Raw genomic sequence first — 19,013 nt, forward strand, 5'->3', positions numbered from 1 at the left:
TGTGGGAGAAATTTGCAGTATAGTACCCCAGAGAAAATGTGGATTCTGAAAGGAAAGTAACTTCCCAAACAGGAGGGACCAAGCCAAGCCAAGCTGAAAGATCCCAGTCCCTATAAAGTGTGCGTTTCACATTACATCCACTAATAAAAAAATTAGTACAAATTCACTGGTTTATGAATACTCATTAACTTAACAAATTTGTATTATATACTGAATGTGCCAGTTCTGTCATGTATCAGGAGGTGGGGCTGTGACACACAGAAATAATTTGCGTCTCAGGATATACACTATACTGCCAAAAGTATTGTCCCCGCCCTCCAAATCATGTGATTCAGGTGTTCCAATCCCCTCAATGGACAGAGGTGTATAGAATCAAGCCCCTAGGCATGCAGACTGCTTCTACAAACATTGGTGAAAGAATGGGTCTCTCTCAGGAGCTCAGTGACTCCACGCATGGTCCCGTGATAGGTGGCCACCTGTGCAATAAGTCCATCCGTGACATTTCCTGGCTCAGCCACCCAGTGGTAGGCCATGTCACATGACTGGGCGGGGTCAGCGCATGCTGAAGCGCACAGTTCACAGAAGTCACCAACTCTCTGCAGAGTCTATAGCTAAAGACCTCCAAACTTGGTGTGACCTTCAGATGAGCACAACAACAGTGCGTAGAGAGCTTCATGGAATGGGTTTCCATGGCCGAGCAGCTGCATCCAAGCCTTACTTCACCAAGTGCAATGCAAAGCGTTGGATGCCGTGGTGTAAAGCACGCCGCCACTGGACTGTAGAGCAGTAGAGATGTGTTCTCTGAAGGGACCAATCACACTTCTCTGTCTGGCAATCCAATGGTCGTGTCTGAGTTTGACAGTTGCCAGGAGAACGGTACTTGCCTGACTGCATTGTCCAAAGTGTAAAGTTTGGTGGAGAGGGGGATTATGGTGTGGGGTTGTTTCTCAGGGGTTGGGCTTGGCCCCCTAGTTCCAGTGAAGGGAGCTCTTAAGGCATCAGCATACCAAGACATTTTGGACAATTTCATGCTCCCAACTTTGTGGGAAGAGTTTGGAGATGGTCCCTTCCTGTTCCAACATGACTGTGTACCAGTGCACAAAGCAAGGTCCATAAAGACATGGATGAGCCAGTTTGGGGTGGAGGAACTTGACTGGCCTGCACAGAATCCTGACCTCAACCCCATAGAACACCTTTGGGATGAATTAGAGTGGAGATTGCAAGCCAGGCCTTCTCCCCCCGACATCAGTGCCTGACCTGGCAAATGTGCTTCTGGAAGAATAGTCCAACCTTCCCATAGACACCCTCCTAAACCTTGTGGACGGCCTTCCCAGAAGAGTTGAAGCTGTTATAGCTGCAAAGGGCGGGGCCAACTCAATATTGAACTCTACGGACATTAAAGTTCCTATGCATGTAAATGCAGGCATCCCAGTACTTTTGGCAATATAGTTTAATTCTCTTACTCTGTAGGGACTCCTTCACAAGCAGTTGGGTTGAATTTTTTTCTGCTTACAATCCGCTTATCAACACCACTCAAAATGGTTAAAATAGGGAGTGGATGGAAGTACACTGCTCAAAAAAATGAAAAGGAAGACTTTGAAAACACATCAGATCTCAATGGGGACGAATCTTCTGCTGGATCTCTACAGTTGTGTTCAAAATAATAGCAGTGTGTTGAAAAAAGTGAATAAAGCTGAAAATCCTTCTAATCCTTTTATTTCCATCCACACAAATGCATTGGGAACACGACACATTCTATTCCAAATCACAACATGAAGAAAAATACATCAAATTTGTGTTGTTCCTCTAATATTCACTTTTCTTCCATTTTTTTAGACGGTTCAAAAAAATCGCAGTGTTTGTATTCTTCTTTACAAACTCCAACATTCACTATATAAACTGAGAAATGTTTGAAGATTTTGCTTTCCTTTGAATGACTTCATGAATATTTGGTTGTAGTCGCACTGTTTCTGAGAACTGCTGTACATCTGTGTTGCATGGAGTCCCCCAACTTCTGGCCCCTGTGATCAGGTATTCCAGCCCAGGATGATTGGACCAAATTCCACAGTTCTTCTCTATTTCTTGGTTTTGCCTCAGAAACGGCATTTTTGATGTCACCCCACAAGTTTTCTATTGGATGAAGATCCGGGGATTGGGCTGGCCACTCCATAACGTCCATCTTGTTGGTCTGGAACCAAGATGTTGCACGTTTACTGGTGTGTTTGGGGTCGTTGTCTTGTTGGAACACCCATTTCAAGGGCATTTCCTCTTCAGCATAAGGCAGCATGACCTCTTCAAGTATTCTGATGGATTCAAACTGATCCATGATCCCTGGTATGCGATAAATAGGCCCAACACCGTAGTATGAGAAACATCCCCATATCATGATGCTTGCACCACCATGCTTCACGGTCTTCACAGTGTACTGTGGCTTGAATTCAGTGTTTGGGGGTCGTCTGACAAACTGTCTCCGGCCACTAGACCCAAAAAGAACAATCTTACTTCCATCAGTCCACAAAATGTTGCACCATTTCTCTTTAGGCCAGTCAATGTGCTCTTTGGCAGATTGTAACCTCTTCAGCACACGTCTTTTTCCCAACAGTGGGACTTTGCGGGGACTTCTTGCAGATAGCTTGGCTTCACATCGGCATCTTCTAATTGTAACAGTCCTCACAGGGAACGTCACACCTTCTTTCATCTTCCTGGAGCTGATTGTTGGCTGAGTCCGCGCCATTTTGGCTATTCTTCTATCCATTCCAATGGTAGTTTTTCGCTTTCTTCCACGTCTTTCAGGTTTTGGTTGCCATTTTAAAGCATTTGCCATCATTTTAGCTGAGCAGCCGATCATTTTCTGCACTTCTTTATATGTTTTCCCCTCTCCAATCAACTTTTTAATCAAGGTACGCTGTTCTTCTGAACAATGTCTGGAACGACCCATTTTCCTCAGAATTTCAGAAAGAAATGCACTGTAACCAGCATGTCCAACATTTGCTGCCTTCCTTCCTTAAATAAGGGCAATAATTGCCACCTGTTTATCAAAGAATGAATGACCTCACTAATAGAACTCCACACTGCTATTATTGTGAACATGCCCCTTTCAATGAGTGATTCAATGACACAGAATCAGCAGCATGCATGTCATGACTGTTGGGTCTGTTGGATTTCTATGACTCTACTACACCTGCTAGGAAATTATTTGCCATGTAGAAATATCATTTCCACCAAAAACAGTGATTGATCCGGTTAGTGATGTCTGACTGCTAGTATTTTCAACACCACTGTATACTGATATAGACGTGGTAGTGTGTTAGGGATGTAAGGATGCCCCATTGTTTGATTGAAATTAAAATTATCAGTCTACAGAGGACTGAATTTAGGCGAGTCCATTTTGCTGAAATGTCATTGCAGCAACTCAAAATGGTCCTCAGTAGTCTTTATGGCCCCCACATGCTTGTATGCATGCCTGTCAACATGCTTCTGAGATGACGGATGGTGTCCTGGGGTATTTCCTCCCAGATCTGGACCAGGGCATCACTGAGCGCCTGGACAGTCGGAGGTGCAACCTGGCAGCGTCAGCTGGACCAAAACATGCCATCCCAGAGGTGTTCTATTGGATTTAGGTCAGGTGAGCGTGGGGGTCATTCAATAGTATAAATTCCTTCATCCTCCTGGAATTGCCTGCATACTCTTCCCACATGAGGCCGGGTATTGTCATGCACCAGGAGGAATCCAGGACCCACTGCACCAGTGTAGGGTCTCACAATGGGTCCAAGGATTTCATCCCCATACCTAATGGCAGTCAGGGTGCCATTGTCTACCCTGTAGAGTTCTGTGCGTCCCTCCATGGATATGCCTCCCCAGACCATCACTGATCCACCACCAAATCGGTCCTCCTGAACCATGTTACAGGCAGCAGAACGTTCTCCATGGCTTCTCCAGACCCTTTCCCGTCTGTCACATGTGCTCAGGGTGAACCTGCTCTCATCTGTGAAAAGCACAGGGCGCCAGTGGTGGACCTGCCAATGCTGGTGTTCAATGGCAAATGCCAATCCGGCTCTATGGTGATGGGAAGTGAGCACAGGGCCCACTAGAGGACGTCAAGCCACCCTCATGAAGTCTGTTTCTGATTGTTTGGTCGGAGACATTCACACCAGTGGCCTGCTGGAGGTCATTTTGTAGGGCTCTGGCAGGGCTCATCCTGTTCCTCCTTGCACAAAGGAGCAGATACCGGTCCTGCTGATGGGTCAAGTACCTTCTACGACCCTGTCCAGCTCTCCTAGAGTAACTGCCTGTCTCCTGGAATCTCATCCATGCTCTTGAGACTGTTCTGGGAGACACAGCAAACCTTCTGGCAATGGCACGTATTGATGTGCCATCCTGGAAGAGTTGGACTGCCTGTGAACCTCCTGTAGGGTCCAGGTATGGCCTCATGCTTCCAGTAGTAACACTGACCCTAGCCAAATGCAAAACTAGTGAAAAACAGTCAGAAAAGATGAGTAGGGAAAACAAGGTCAGTGGCCTCCACCTGTAAAACCATTCCTGTTTTGGGGGTTGTGTCATTATTGCCCATCTAGTGCACCTGTCACGGTCTGGGTCAGGTTCAGAAACCAGTTGCTACAGCAGTGTAAGGCTTACCTGAAATCAGCAGGGTTGGTACACCAGCGGATCACCCTGGAAATGATGCAGGCTCACCTGAGGTGCGGGGTCTAAGTATTAACCAGTTTTCCCCAGAGCTCCTAATGGTGGAGATGGATTTGGCTGCGTGCTAATACCAGGTCGCAGATCTCAGGATCACCCCACCAGGGAATGAACAAGCTGGAAACCAAAAGCGGATCAAACTGATTAGGGATCAAACAGAAGCAGAGTCAGTCACAAGCCAAGGGTCGGTCACCAATGGTAGTAGATAGGATGAGGCAGAATCGTAGTCAGTAGCAAGCCAAAGGTCGGTAACGAAGATGTAGACAGCAGCAGGAACGGTAAGCAGGATATTGGCTGGGAAGGCACAATAATCTGGCAAGGAGGAAGTGCATGGACATGGCTTTTATAGGAAGTTCATGGGAGGAGCAAGGAGTTCAAGGTTCAAGACAAACAAGGCCAAGGCAGGATCATAAAAAGAATTGTCAAGTGAGCTGTCCAGCATTCCAGGTGGCTCAGTGAGAAGCAACACTGCCTCTCACTGCAGAAGGCCCAGGTTCAATCCCAGGCTCTGACAGCACCTGTTGTTAATTTCATTAACACCAAAGTGTCTGAAACTGATGAACAACCTCCTCTGCTACTTTACCCGAACAGATCAATATCCCAGGAGTTTCATTGACTTGATGCTAGACTTTGATTAAAATGTGTTCCTTTAATTTTTTTTGAGCCGTGTACATATACGGCAGCATTAGCATTGCCACACAAAATTAATGCTGCTTGCAGAGTTCAGCAGGTATTGACGCTTTGTAACCATCCCCATTCACTTCTACTGAAACACACTTTAAATGCACCTCAGACATGGTTGTAAAACATCAAAGTGATCATTTTCCCCTTGTAACTTTGAAAAACAAAATCCTACACGGCATTAGAGGAGCATCATTATTTTTGTAGTTTATTTTTGTATCTTAGTGGTCTTCTCTTCTAGGAATATTATTCATCTACAGTGTTCCTCTGTTCTTTCAGTCCAACAGTAAGGAAGACATCCTGATCGCCACCCAACTACCCATGAGGCAGACGCTGGTCGATTTCTGGGCGCTGGTCTGGGATTATAAATGTACAGTGATGGTGATGATGCAGAGAGCTCAGGACCTGCATGAGGTTAGCATGGACATTACCCCATTGTTACTCATACTCCTTACCATCCCACTGTCCTTCACCATACCACCATCCTGTACCATCCCTCCCTTTACCATCCCACCTTCCATCACCATCTCACAGTCCTTCACTATCCCACTGTCCTTCACCATACCACCATCCTGTACCATCCCTCCTTCCTTTACTATCCCACCTTCCGTCACCATCTGACAGTCCTTCACTATCCCACTGTCCTTCACCATCCTACATTCATTCATTATCCCACTGTCCTTCACCATCCGACATTCATTCATTATCCCACTGTCCTTCATCATCCCACCTTCATGCATTATCCCACTGTCCTTCATCATCCCACCTTCATTCATTATCCCACTGTCCTTCATCATCCCACCTTCATTCATTATCCCACTGTCCTTCACTATCCCACTGTCCTTCACCATACCACCATCCTGTACCATACCCCCTTCCTTTACTATCCCACCTTCCTTTACTATCCCACCTTCCTTCACCATCTCACAGTCCTTCACTATCCCACTGTCCTTCACCATACCACCATCCTGTACCATCCCTCCTTCCTTTACTATCCCACCTTCCGTCACCATCTGACAGTCCTTCACTATCCCACTGTCCTTCACCATCCCACTGTCCTTCACCATCCTACATTCATTCATTATCCCACTGTCCTTCACCATCTGACATTCATTCATTATCCCACTGTCCATCATCCCACCTTCATTCATTATCCCACTGTCCTTCATCATCCCACCTTCCTTCATTATCCCACTGTCCTTCATCATCCCACCTTCATTCATTATCCCACTGTCCTTCACTATCCCACTGTCCTTCACCATACCACCATCCTGTACCATCCCCCCTTCCTTTACTATCCCACCTTCCTTCACCATCTCACAGTCCTTCACTATCCCACTGTCCTTCACCATCTCACATTCATTCATTATCCCACTGTCCATCATCTCACCTTCATTCATTATCCCACTGTCCTTCACAATCCTATTTTTTTTCACCATTCCACCATCCTTCCACATCCCGCCATCTTTTACCATCCCACTGTCCATTGCCATCTCACCATCCATTACCAAGTCACCGTTCTTCACCCTCCCACCTTCCTTCACCATCCTACTTTTCTTCCAAGTAAGTGAGATCTCCAACATGGCTATGAAGGACCTTCTGTAGTATCAACAAAGGGGAAAGATGACTCCACCAGCATAGCAACATTTCAGAAAATATTGCACACAATTAGCTTAATATTACTTTGTTATTTTTATCATTTGTACACATGTATTATGGAACCCTGTGGCTTGGGACGAGTATAACCATTTTATCTTCTACAGAACGGTTGCTGGTTCTTCCCACATAAAGGAGAGAACAATTACGGGATGTACAAGGTCAGGATGACCTCAAGGACTTCTAGGAATGGATTTACAGGCTTTAAGTTCAGCCTGAGGAAGGCCAAAGAGGTGAGATCAGGGGGCAGCTACCTGGAGGAGCCAATAACCTGGGAAATCTCTATATTCATAGTTACATAGTTAGTCTGGCTGAAAAAAGACACAAGCCCATTGAGTTCAACCATAAAAGGGGGGGGGGGGAGTGTATATCCTTTACCCACAGTTGATCCAGAGGAAGGCAACCCCCCCAGCAAAGCATGATCCAATTTGCTCCTGCAGGAACAAAATTCCTTCCTGATCCCCCGAGAGGCAATCGGATATTCCCTGGATCAACTTTACCTATAAATGTTATATCCAGTTATATTCTGTGTATCCAAGAAAGAAACCAGGACTTTTTTTATAATTAGCAATTTTTTTTACTTTTTAAATGAAGCATCTCGTACAACATACAATACAATTGCAAGGGATAATGGCGGCACGCAGGCAGGTAAACTGATAACAGTGTCTGATGGACAATAATCCTATCAATAGCATATGAAGAGAAAGTTTAGCTCAGAAGAGGCAGCCCTGGATCAGAGATGTTACAGGTAATCCGACAGATCTTTGCTAGGCTATCAGTAACAGAGACAATATGACCGTCCACCTCGAAGACAAAGTACTGGATGTGTGTCTTGAAAACAATAATAAACAAAAAGAAGTAGAAAAAGATAGAGAAAGAAAGAAAAGAGAGACCTAGGACTTTCCATTCTCCAGAAGTTACCCGTGTCCACCAGCTGGGAGAGACCTATCCAGGACTTTTTTAAAGCAATCCACTGAGCTGGCCAGAACCAACTCTTGAGGGAGTCTATTCCACATGCTCACAGCTCTCACTGTGAAGAAGCCTTTCCATATTCGGATATTAAATCTCTTTTCCTCCAGACGTAGAGAGTGCTCCCTTGTCCTCTGTGATGACCTCAGGGTGAAGAGCTCTACACTGAGTTCACTATATAAACCACTGATGTATTTATACATAGAGATCATATCCCCCCTTATGTATTATACATGGAGATCATATCCCCCCTTATGTATTATACATGGAGATCATATCTCCCCTTATGTATTATACATGGAGATCATATCTCCCCTTATGTATTATATATGGAGATCATATCCCCCCTTATGTATAATACATGGAGATCATATCCCCCCTTATGTATTATACATGGAGATCATATCCCCCTTATGTATTATACATGGAGATCATATCCCCTTATGTATTATACATGGAGATCATATCCCCCTTATGTATTATACATGGAGATCATATCCCCCCCTTATGTATTATACATGGAAATCATATCCCCCCCTTATGTATTATACATGGAGATCATATCCCCCCTTATGTATTATACATGGAGATCATATCCCCCCTTATGTATTATACATGGAGATCATATCCCCCCTTATGTATTATACATGGAGATCATATCCCCCCTTATGTATTATACATGGAGATCATATCCCCCTTATGTATTATACATGGAGATCATATCCCCCTTATGTATTATACATGGAAATCATATCCCCCCCTTATGTATTATACATGGAGATCATATCCCCCCTTATGTATTATACATGGAGATCATATCCCCCCTTATGTATTATACATGGAGATCATATCCCCCCTTATGTATTATACATGGAGATCATATCCCTCCTTATGTATTATACATGAACATCATATCCCCCCCCCCCTTATGTATTATACATGGAGATCAAATCCCCCCCTTCATTTATTATACATGGAGATCAAATCCCCCCCTTCATGTATTATACATGGAGATCATATCCCCCCTTATGTATTATACATAGAGATCATATCCCCCCTTATGTATTATACATGGAGATCATATCCCCCCTTATGTATTATACATGGAGATCATATCCCCCCCCCTTATGTATTATACATGGAGATCATATCCCCCCTTATGTATTATACATGGTGATCATATCCCCCCTTATGTATTATACATGGTGATCATATCCCCCCTTATGTATTATACATGGAGATCATATCCCCCCTTATGTATTATATATGGTGATCATATCCCCCCCTTATGTATTATACATGGAGATCATATCCCCCTTATGTATTATACATGGAGATCATATCCCCCTTATGTATTATACATGGTGATCATATCCCCCCTTATGTATTATACATGGTGATCATATCCCCCCCTTATGTATTATACATGGAGATCATATCCCCCCTTATGTATTATACATGGAGATCTTATCCCCCTTATGTATTATACATGGAGATCATATCCCCCCTTATGTATTATACATGGAGATCATATCCCCCCTTATGTATTATACATGGAGATCATATCCCCCCTTATGTATTATACATGGAGATCATATCCCCCCTTATGTATTATACATGGAGATCATATCCCCCCTTATGTATTATACATGGAGATCATATCCCCCTTATATATTATACATGGAGATCATATCCCCCCTTATGTATTATACATGGTGATCATATCCCCCCCCCTTTTATGTATTATACATGGAGATCATATCACCCTTATGTATTATACATGGAGTTCATACCCCCCCCCCTTATGTATTATACATGGTGATCATATCCCCCCTTAATATCCTCTTCTCAAGAGAGAATAAATTTGGTTCCTCTAATCTTTCCTCATAGTTGAGCTCCTCCATGCCTCATATCAGTTTAGTTCTTCTCTGTACTTTCTCCAGTTCCCCAATATTCTTTTTTGTAAATCGGAGCCCAAAACTGAGCTGCATATTCCAGATGAGGTATTACTAATTATGTGTACCGGGGGAAATTATATCTCTCTCTCTCTGGCTGGAGTCTATACCTCTAGAACCCGCAGCTTGGCATTGCATGCTATTATTAAGCTTGTGATCTACCATATCCTTCTCCACCATTGCCCTCCCCCCCAGATCCTTCTTCACCATTGACCCCCCCAGTTGTACCCCCCTAGTATGTATGATGCATGTTTATTCTTAGCCCCCAAGTGCAGAGCCTTACATTTATCACCATTAGCCCTCATTGGCCCCATAGCCCCCCAATTACACAGAGCATTGAGATTGGCTTGTAAATTGGAGACATCCTGTAAGGACGTTATTCCCCGGCACAGCTTGGTGTCATCTGCAAAGACTGAAATGGGATTTATAATCTCACACCCCATATTGTTTATAAATAGATTAAAAAGTAAGGGTCCCAATAATGAACCTTGGGGTACCCCACTAATAACACTGAACCTTGGGGTACCCCACTAATAACACTGAACCTTGGGGTACCCCACTAATAACACTGAACCTTGGGGTACCTCACTAACAACACTGAACCTTGGGGTACCCCACTAATAACACTGAACCTTGGGGTACCCCACTAATAACACTGAACCTTGGGGTACCCCACTAATAACACTGAGCCTTGGGGTACACCACTAATAACACTGAACCTTGGGGAACCCCACTAATAACACTGAGCCTTGGGGTACACCACTAATAACACTGAACCTTGGGGAACCCCACTAATAACACTGAGCCTTGGGGTACGTCACTAACAACACTGAACCTTGGGGTACACCACTGACACCCCTAGACCACTCAGAGTATGAATCATTAACCAATACTCTCTGAATATGATGTTTTTGCCAGTTTTCTAATCATTTACATACAGACTTTTCCAGCCCGTAGACTTTACCTTACACATTAGCCGTGTGTGGGGAGCTGTGTCAAATGCTTTTGCAAAATCCAAGTATATCACGTCCACCACCACCCCTCTGTCCATGTATAGCATGTCCACCACCATCCCTCTGCCCAAGTCTACCACATCCACAACCACCCCTTTGTCCAAGTCTACCACGTCCACAGCCACCCCTCTGTCCAGGTCTACCACATCCACAGTCACCCCTCTGTCCAAGGTTTTGCTCACCTCCTCATAAAAAGAAATCAGATTTGTTTGACAACTTCTGTCTTTCATGACTCCATGCTGTCTGTTGCCTAAAATATTTTTTCAAGCAAGAACTCATCTATGTGATCTTTTGTTAAACTCTCCAGTATCTTCCCAACTATAGAAGTTACACTAACAGGTCTATAATTACTTAATAAAGACTTTGACTCCTTTTTAATGTTGGCACCACGTTGGCCTTACGCTAATCCAGTGGTACTATGCAAGTCATTAAAGAGTCTCTAAATTTTGGAAACAATGGCTTTGAAATGACAGAGATCAATTCTTTTAGGCTCTACTTTTTCAGATTGTGTTGTATATTCAATAGCAGGAACAACGGATCTAACTAACAAGTGAGCTCTGTTATCCACAGACCTATGACAACATCCTGAAGGTGAAGCTGTGGTGCTTGGACTCCTGGCCCTTGGACAAACCTCTCCCGAAGAATCCATCAGGCTTCATCAGCCTACTTGGAGAGGTGGAGAAGCACCAGTTGACTGTGCCGGAAAGTCACATCCTGGTGACCTGCCTGTAAGTTCAGTATTTCCTCTGTGGTATGGCGGCTGACTATAAAAATGTACCTTAAACTGTTCCAATATTGGATCATGGCTCATGCAGGGACTTGTAATGTATGATGGGTTGGTGCTGTACTGGTGAACTGATTTAGGAGGAATTGTTTTGAATTGTGAGCGGAAACCAGAATGCACAGAGGAAGCCCAGACATACATACAGACTTCATGCCAAGTGTGAATTGAGGCCGGGGAGGCCAGGACTAGCACCACAGGACTTAACACAGAACTATAGTACAATTTTTTTTTTAAATAGCAGCTTAAAATGTTAAAGATTACACTGCAAATTGCATTGTATGATTTCTATTGTGGGGCTTTTATTCCTTGTGACTGTGCCAATGCCTGAAACCTCCTTCAGCATTCTGACAACAAAAGCTTCATTTGCAGTGAAGTAATTGTATTGTTGTCACCCTGTTGAGCACTGCACCAATATGTAGGCAGTGATGGAGGGTTCTTACCATTGTTACAGGAGAGACCCATTCTCCCCAATGCCAATCAAATATGACCACACCCCCAAGCCTTGTGACTGAGAGCACAGCATGGCCTATGATGGCTGAGAGGAGGAGCAATTGGCATCCCACAGGGGCCTAAAGGCACTCTCTTCATTCCTGGCTATGGTGGCCATAGGAATTCTGTAGCACCTAGGATGATGTCACAAGAGCTACAACAAAAATATTTACAATATTCCTGGAGCCAGTAAGGGGGACAGTACATTTACAATATAAATTAAGACAAGAGGGTTAGTATGCTGTCATATAAAGGGGAAGGGAAGGAAAAGGGATATGTCAAGATGGCGTTGATGGTAAAGGACAGTGGGATGATGAAGAACGGTGGGATGGTGAAGGACATTTCTCATGTTTGGTTGATAGTACCCAATTCTCCCCCAAGAAGACATGCTTGAATTACACTGGGATGATGATGTTGTCCACTCTTGAGGCAGTAATTGTGGGTGGATGAGTTGATAGATAAATGTTCATTTAGCTGTTATGTAGAGGTGGGATAGCATTCCAAAAAGAGATACGTTTTCAGGGAATGGCAAACTCCAACAGAATGGGAGACAGATTGGGGTTTCAGAGGAGTTGTGTCATGAGAACCAGAGAGCACACAGAGACAGATTGCACGGAACCCAACGTGCTTTTATTGGGGAGGTTTTTGGAGCACAGACAACAGTTCCTTTAGTCCACAGATCCACACCAGACACAGCAACACAGTACAGTTCTCTGGAAGGAAATATGGAACAACAGGGGTATTGTAATTCACAGGGTTAGTCCACACAGGAGGCTCCAGACAGGGAAGGGTTAAGTCCAGGCAGGTTCATGAAGAGCAAGGGGTTAAGTCCAGGCAGGGGATAGATCCAGCCAGGCAGATGCACGGGGACAGCAGAAGATTCCTCCACAGTGCAGGGATTCCAGGCAGCACAGACAGTCCGGGAGATGAGGAGGAGGCCGGGGGATGGTCGTATGAGAGAAGCTGGCACTCAGCGCAGCCTTTCCTCACACACGCAGCCAGGAGAACACACGGGGATTTCCTTGCTCTCTCTTAAGTATAGAGATATGTGCCTTATTGGTAACCGGATACTTCCTGTCGGGTTACCATGGCAATTGACCCTGTCTCCCAGGTCTCCAGACCTGCCCAGGGAGCCCAGGAATTTTTGCATGAGGGGGAAGGGAGGAGGGGGCCTGTTATGGATTCCTTCAGCAGGAGGCCAGACTGCAAGCCAGGGGGGTGAGGGGCTGCTGAGGGCTGCCTGTGTCAGGGACATGGAGGACTAGAAGTCCCAGCATGGATGGGACAGAAGAGTGAGGGGCTGCTGAGGAGTGGGGGGTGGCAGCCAGCAAACCTGGAGGATGGGGAAGGAAGGACCAGCTCCGTGACAAGTTACATATAGCTTTAGAAGTTATTAGCATTTCAAATTTTCTTCATTGAGCAAGTGGAAGCCAAAGGAGAGAAGTGATGGACACTGATGGGTTGGTAAGGGAGTCTGGCAGAAGCATTCATAATAGACTGAAGGGGAGGATAGTCTTTGCAGAGGTAGGCCAATGGATAGGGAGTTGCAGTAATTGAGGTAAGAGATGACAAGGGAGTCAATTAGTAGCTTTGTGGTATCATTGGTTAACTTTCTGAACAGTCCTGTAACTTTGCACACAGCATTTATCAGGCTGCACATCTATTTTGTGTCATTCATTGGAGCTTAGGTTATCCATAGGGGCTGGCCCAATTTTGCTGTTTTCAGGTGGGTTATCTCAGGTCTATTACACCTCTCATGGTCTGCTCAGGCCTTGTAAGTCTGCAGGATGCTTTGATTATATTTACATGGCCACCAGCCATCCTATAAATATATACTAGACTTGCTGCAAAGATTCTGACATGTTTTCGCTGTAGTAAAACAGCTGCATTGTTCATTTTATTCACCAAAAATGGCCAACAGAATAATTACCCAATGTTTAATATCCTTTGTGTTTGCACAGCGATGGAGCAAGCCGCTCGGGTCTCTTCTGTGCCGGAATCATACTCTGTGACCAGATCCGCAGTGATGGCTGTCTAGATGTGTCGCAGGCTGTGCGTTCCCTCAGGAGGAGACGCCGCCAGTTCATTCCTGATGTGGTATGTTGGTATTTTAGCACTATTGAGATCAGGGGCGGACTGACAACTCATGGGGCCCCCGGGCAATAGGGGATCATGGGGCCCCTGTGTCCTTGCCCAAACTCAAAAAAGCCTATGAAAAAGGTACCAGGGGCATCTCATGGGGCCCTCTACTGACCCCGGGCCCTTGGGCAATGCCCGAGTTTCCAAATGGTCAGTCCGCCCCGATTGAGATCTATCACCATTCTATATCCTCTCTCTTCTTCCCAATACACCAGCCCCATGTAGATGACAACTAAAGTGGAAATGAGATTTATTTTATGTATTTATTACAGGTGAGATACTGTGTTAATGTGTGTATATGTATGTAAAAAACAAAAAAAAATTGTGTGTGTGTATATATATATATATATGTATGTGTGTGTGTGTGTATAAAACATAGCAAGACCCTGACACTGCAAAAATGGAGGAGAATGTAACAGGATTCACATTAAGGGTTGATACAATGTTCTGGACTATTGTTTCTGAGTGCAGAATGCTGTGTTTTTGTTTTTTTATGGATTCTGTAGTTCTGGATTGGAACCTTCAATTCTGTGTCTCATGCCTGCAGCTTGTCTGAATACAGAGGTCTTCAGGGTTATGTACGAAACCTGAGGATAGCTCAGAGCTCCCAGTTCAGGAGGCAGGAGGGTTCACCAATGGGTCAGAGGAGCCCCAGCCAGAAGCCAAGAGACAGGAGGTCTTGTTCCAAGGTTCAAAGTAGCCCCAGCAAGGAGACAAGAGGTCTCACTCAGGTGTCAGAGAATCCCCATCCAGGAGCCAAGAGACTGGAGGTCTCACCCAAGGGTCAGAGGAACCCCAGACAGGAGCCAAGAGGTCTCACTCAGGTGTCAGAGAAGCCCCAGCCAGGAGCCAAGAGACAGGAGTTCTCACTCATGGGTCAGAAGAACCCCAGACAGGAGCCAAGAGGTCTCACCTAGGGGTCAGAGGAGCATCAGCCAAGAGACAGGAGGTCTCACCCAGGGGTCAGAGGAGCCCCAGCCAGGATCCAAGAGACAGGAGGTCTCACTCAGGTGTCAGAGAAGCCCCAGCTAGGAGCCAAGAGACAGGAGGTCCCACCCAGGGGTCAGAGGAACCTCAGCCAGGAGCCAAGAGATAAGGTCTCACCCAGGGGTCAGGAGTTTCAGCCAGGAACCAAGAGACAGGAGGTCCCACCCAGGGGTCAGGAGTTTCAGCCAGGAACCAAGATACAGGAGGTCCCACCCAGGGGTCAGAGGAGCCCCAGCCAGTAACCAAGAGACAGGAATTCCCATCCAGGGGTCAGAGGAGCCCCAGCCAGGAGCCAAGAGACAGGAGGTCCCACCCAGGGGGCCAAGGAGCCCCAGCCAGGAGCCAAGAGACAGGAGGTCTTGTCCCAGGGGGCAGAGGTCTCCTTTCAGGGTGTCAGGAGAACCCCTATTCAGAGGCCAGGACAGAGCACTGCAACTAAAGGCTAAGAGAGCCAAGGGAACCAGTAGAGCTGGACAACATAGTCAGAGGAACTGGTAAGAAGAGAAGTGGTGCTGCCAAAAAGGGAGTCAGGTGGTTTGATACTTTCATTTGTTCATATTGATGTAGAAGAACTGACGTCTATGTGAACTTTCCATTTGGTTTAATAAAAGTGGGCTGCCATGCCCTTAATTACAGTTTGGACTGGCACAACTCATTGGAAAAGCATCTGCCACACGAGTATAATCTCCCCACAATATATACTCACCAGCCACTTTATTAGGTCCACTTTGCTAGTATTAGACTGGGCCCCCTTTTTCCTTCAGAACCTCCTTCATTCTTTGTGGCATAGATCCAACAAGGTGTTGGAAACATTCCTCAGAGATTTTGGTCCATATTGACATGATAGCATGATGCAGTTGCTGCAGATTTGTCGGCTGCACATCCATAAACTGTTGATACAAGGGAGGATGGATCCATGCTTTCATGTTGTTCGCGCCAAATTCTGACCCTACCATCTGATTGTTACAGCTGAATTCATGACTGATCAGGCAACATTTTTCCAATCTTCTATTGTCCAATTTTGGTGAGCCTGTAGCCTTCGTTTCCTATTCTTAGCTGATAGGAGTGGCACCCAGTGAGGTCCTCTGCAGCTGTAGACCATGTGCTTCAAGATTGGGCAGGTTGTGCATTCAGAGATGGTATTCTGCATACCTTGGGTGTAACAAGTTGTTATTTGAGTTACTGTTGCTTTCTATCATCTGGAACCAGTCTGTCACGTACCTGATTGGAGACTGAAATGATGAGGTCGGCCTCACTTGTGTCACTAGCCCTGACCCCACTGGAAGTGGAACAGAGGGTGTCTAGGGACCAGGGGGACAAGAGCTCCAGCAGATGTTGTTTGCAGCTCTTGCAGTTGGAGACTTTGGAAGACTGATGAACCTCTGATTCAGGATCAGTAGTGATATGCAGAGCTAGTATGGTAGATCGCCAGGTGTGCACCAGAACAAGGCAGGAAGCTGGGATAGGAGACAGGAGCAATGTCATAGGAATAGCCGGGGTCATCAACGGACGGACAGCGAGGTACCAAATCAGAAGCAAGCCAAAGTCAGGAGCAGAGGCGAAGTCAGTAACCAGTATCAAGCAGAAGAGTAATCAAGAGTCAGGTCAGCAACAAGCCGGGTCAGTAGCAAGGAAATCACACACAGGAACGAGCAGGAAATGGGGAACAGCTGAAGACCAGTCAGCAGTCAGCACAGGCAGAGGCACCTTTTAAATAGTTCATCTGGCGCCAATCTTCACCGTGCGTGATCGTGCATTTCTGTGCACATGCGCACATCTCTTTACCAGCCGTCTCACGGGAATTCCCTTACACAGTCTGCGCATTCTCCTCTGACATCAACAAGGCATTTTCCTCCACACAACTGCTGCTCACTGAATATTTTCTCTTTTTCGGACCATTCTCGGTAGAGATGGTTGTGCGTGAAAATCCCAGTAGATCAGCAATTTTTTAAATACTCAGATCAGCCCGTCTGGCACTAACATTAATGCTACATTCAAAGCCAATTAAATCCCCATTCTGATAGTCAGTTTGAACATCAGCAAGTCGTCTTCACCACATCTGCATGCCTAAATGCATTGAGTTGCTGCCATGTGATTGGCTAATTAGCAATTTGTGTTACCAAGCAATTGAACAGGCGGACCTAATAAAGTGGCCGGCGAGTGAATATATTGTGATATTATGGTGACCTTGAGTTGATGGGCTCCAGGGTTCTTATGCCATGTGGAGGAAACTGAATGTTTGGTTTCCTCAGAGAATGATAGAACTTGGTATGAGGTAGAGAGGATGGAGGCTTTAAAGAACTTGGAAGGGATAAATTCTCCGATCCTGGGTCCATGTTTTACCAGAACTCATGTATTATAGGTGTAGCTCTTTTAGTATAGTTGTTAGCAACAGTTCAGGGCTCCTTCCTCCCTCTGGATCAGCCAAAGGTGCAGGTATGGCCAGAGGGTTTGTTGCAATAGGTTTTTAATGCAATAAGTTACAAAGGAGCATTTGCCAATTCCATTGTAAAACTACAAAACAATACAGCCTTATATTTCACATTGGGTTTACAGTACAACAATAAAACGCCAAGAACAGTCCTCACAATCAGAGATTCTGCTGTTACACCAATTGTCCCAGTGTTTCCATCATTTCTCAAAGTGCTCGGGGACACAGATTTTTCATTAGCAATAGTTGACTCTCATTAGAGCAGTAGCTTTTGACACATTTGGTGCCAACTGTGTTCTCCAGAGTTTCAGCACCGTGATGCATAGAAGGTTCGACAGTCCGTAAAGGTAAGGGTAACATTTTCTGGTATATGAATTTTCTTCTAAATAAAATTGGGCAAGAAAATCCTAAATGGAAAATTTGGTATGGTGACTGTGTCCTTATGTAGCACTACCCCCTTAGGGATTTCTGATGAATTGGGTCTCCCTATAGTCCTGCACAGCCAGTCATTCAGCATTTTCTGCACAAGCTTTCATCTGGAGACAGAAATAAGGCTTTGTTTTTGTTGTTTTATTTGCTGTTTTATTGAGGGGATTAGAACTTGGATAGGGTAAGAGGGGTATAGAGTGCCCAAGGGAATCTGAGGATAACTTCCTGAACTATTCACAAGTCTCTGTTGGAGTGCTAGCCAGCAGCTTCTAGTTGAAATACCCCAGACCCTAAATGAACTCCTCTTACCCAGCAATCTGAAGCCTTACTTACTGAGCAGGGGATCTGGCTCCTGTTCATTTAAAGTAGGCGCACAGTCACTAGAAGGGGGCTAATCTGGTTTCCCACCAGAGTGCTCCTTCCTTTATCCTCCCAGGGGCTGTAGGTACTCACTCAGATCTTCTCCTGTACAGCTTGTGGAATGGCTGCTGCTACTAGTCCTATTAGCTGGGCTGCTCCATCCCTGCCGTACAGGTGGTCCTTGCTCAGGGGGTTAGTGAGTCCCGAGTTTTCCTCCTTTCCAGCTCCAGGCTTGCAGGCAGGCCCCATCCCATTAGGTCTCCTTACAGCCTTCCCCCTTCAGCCTTTCCTTCTTCCACCTGACTCTCTCCCTACCACACCTGCTACTGAGCAGCCTCTAACACTTTTAAGGAAGTCCCAGCCCCTTGTCAAGCCTTCTGTTGAGGATTGGCTGAGGTCTCTCAATAGTGCAGCCAGCCTGA

At 45.4% G+C, this 19,013-nt stretch overlaps 1 protein-coding gene across 1 annotated transcript in view; it reads left to right on the forward strand.

Annotated features, from left to right (window-relative positions):
- The window catches only part of LOC149440231 (receptor-type tyrosine-protein phosphatase epsilon-like), a 102,850-nt gene that overhangs the window by 81,194 nt on the left and 2,643 nt on the right, over window positions 1–19,013 (forward strand). The window contains exons 19-22 of the mRNA XM_089658868.1: window positions 5,659–5,793; window positions 7,143–7,268; window positions 11,543–11,700; window positions 14,207–14,342. Of these exons, the coding sequence (XP_089514994.1) occupies window positions 5,659–5,793; window positions 7,143–7,268; window positions 11,543–11,700; window positions 14,207–14,342 (555 nt within the window). The remainder of the gene's footprint in view (window positions 1–5,658; window positions 5,794–7,142; window positions 7,269–11,542; window positions 11,701–14,206; window positions 14,343–19,013) is intronic.

This window comes from Staurois parvus, unplaced genomic scaffold (assembly GCF_062004578.1).
Source record: "Staurois parvus isolate SC_StPar_1 unplaced genomic scaffold, SC_StPar_1.0 ptg001108l, whole genome shotgun sequence".
Taxonomy (NCBI): domain Eukaryota; kingdom Metazoa; phylum Chordata; class Amphibia; order Anura; family Ranidae; genus Staurois; species Staurois parvus.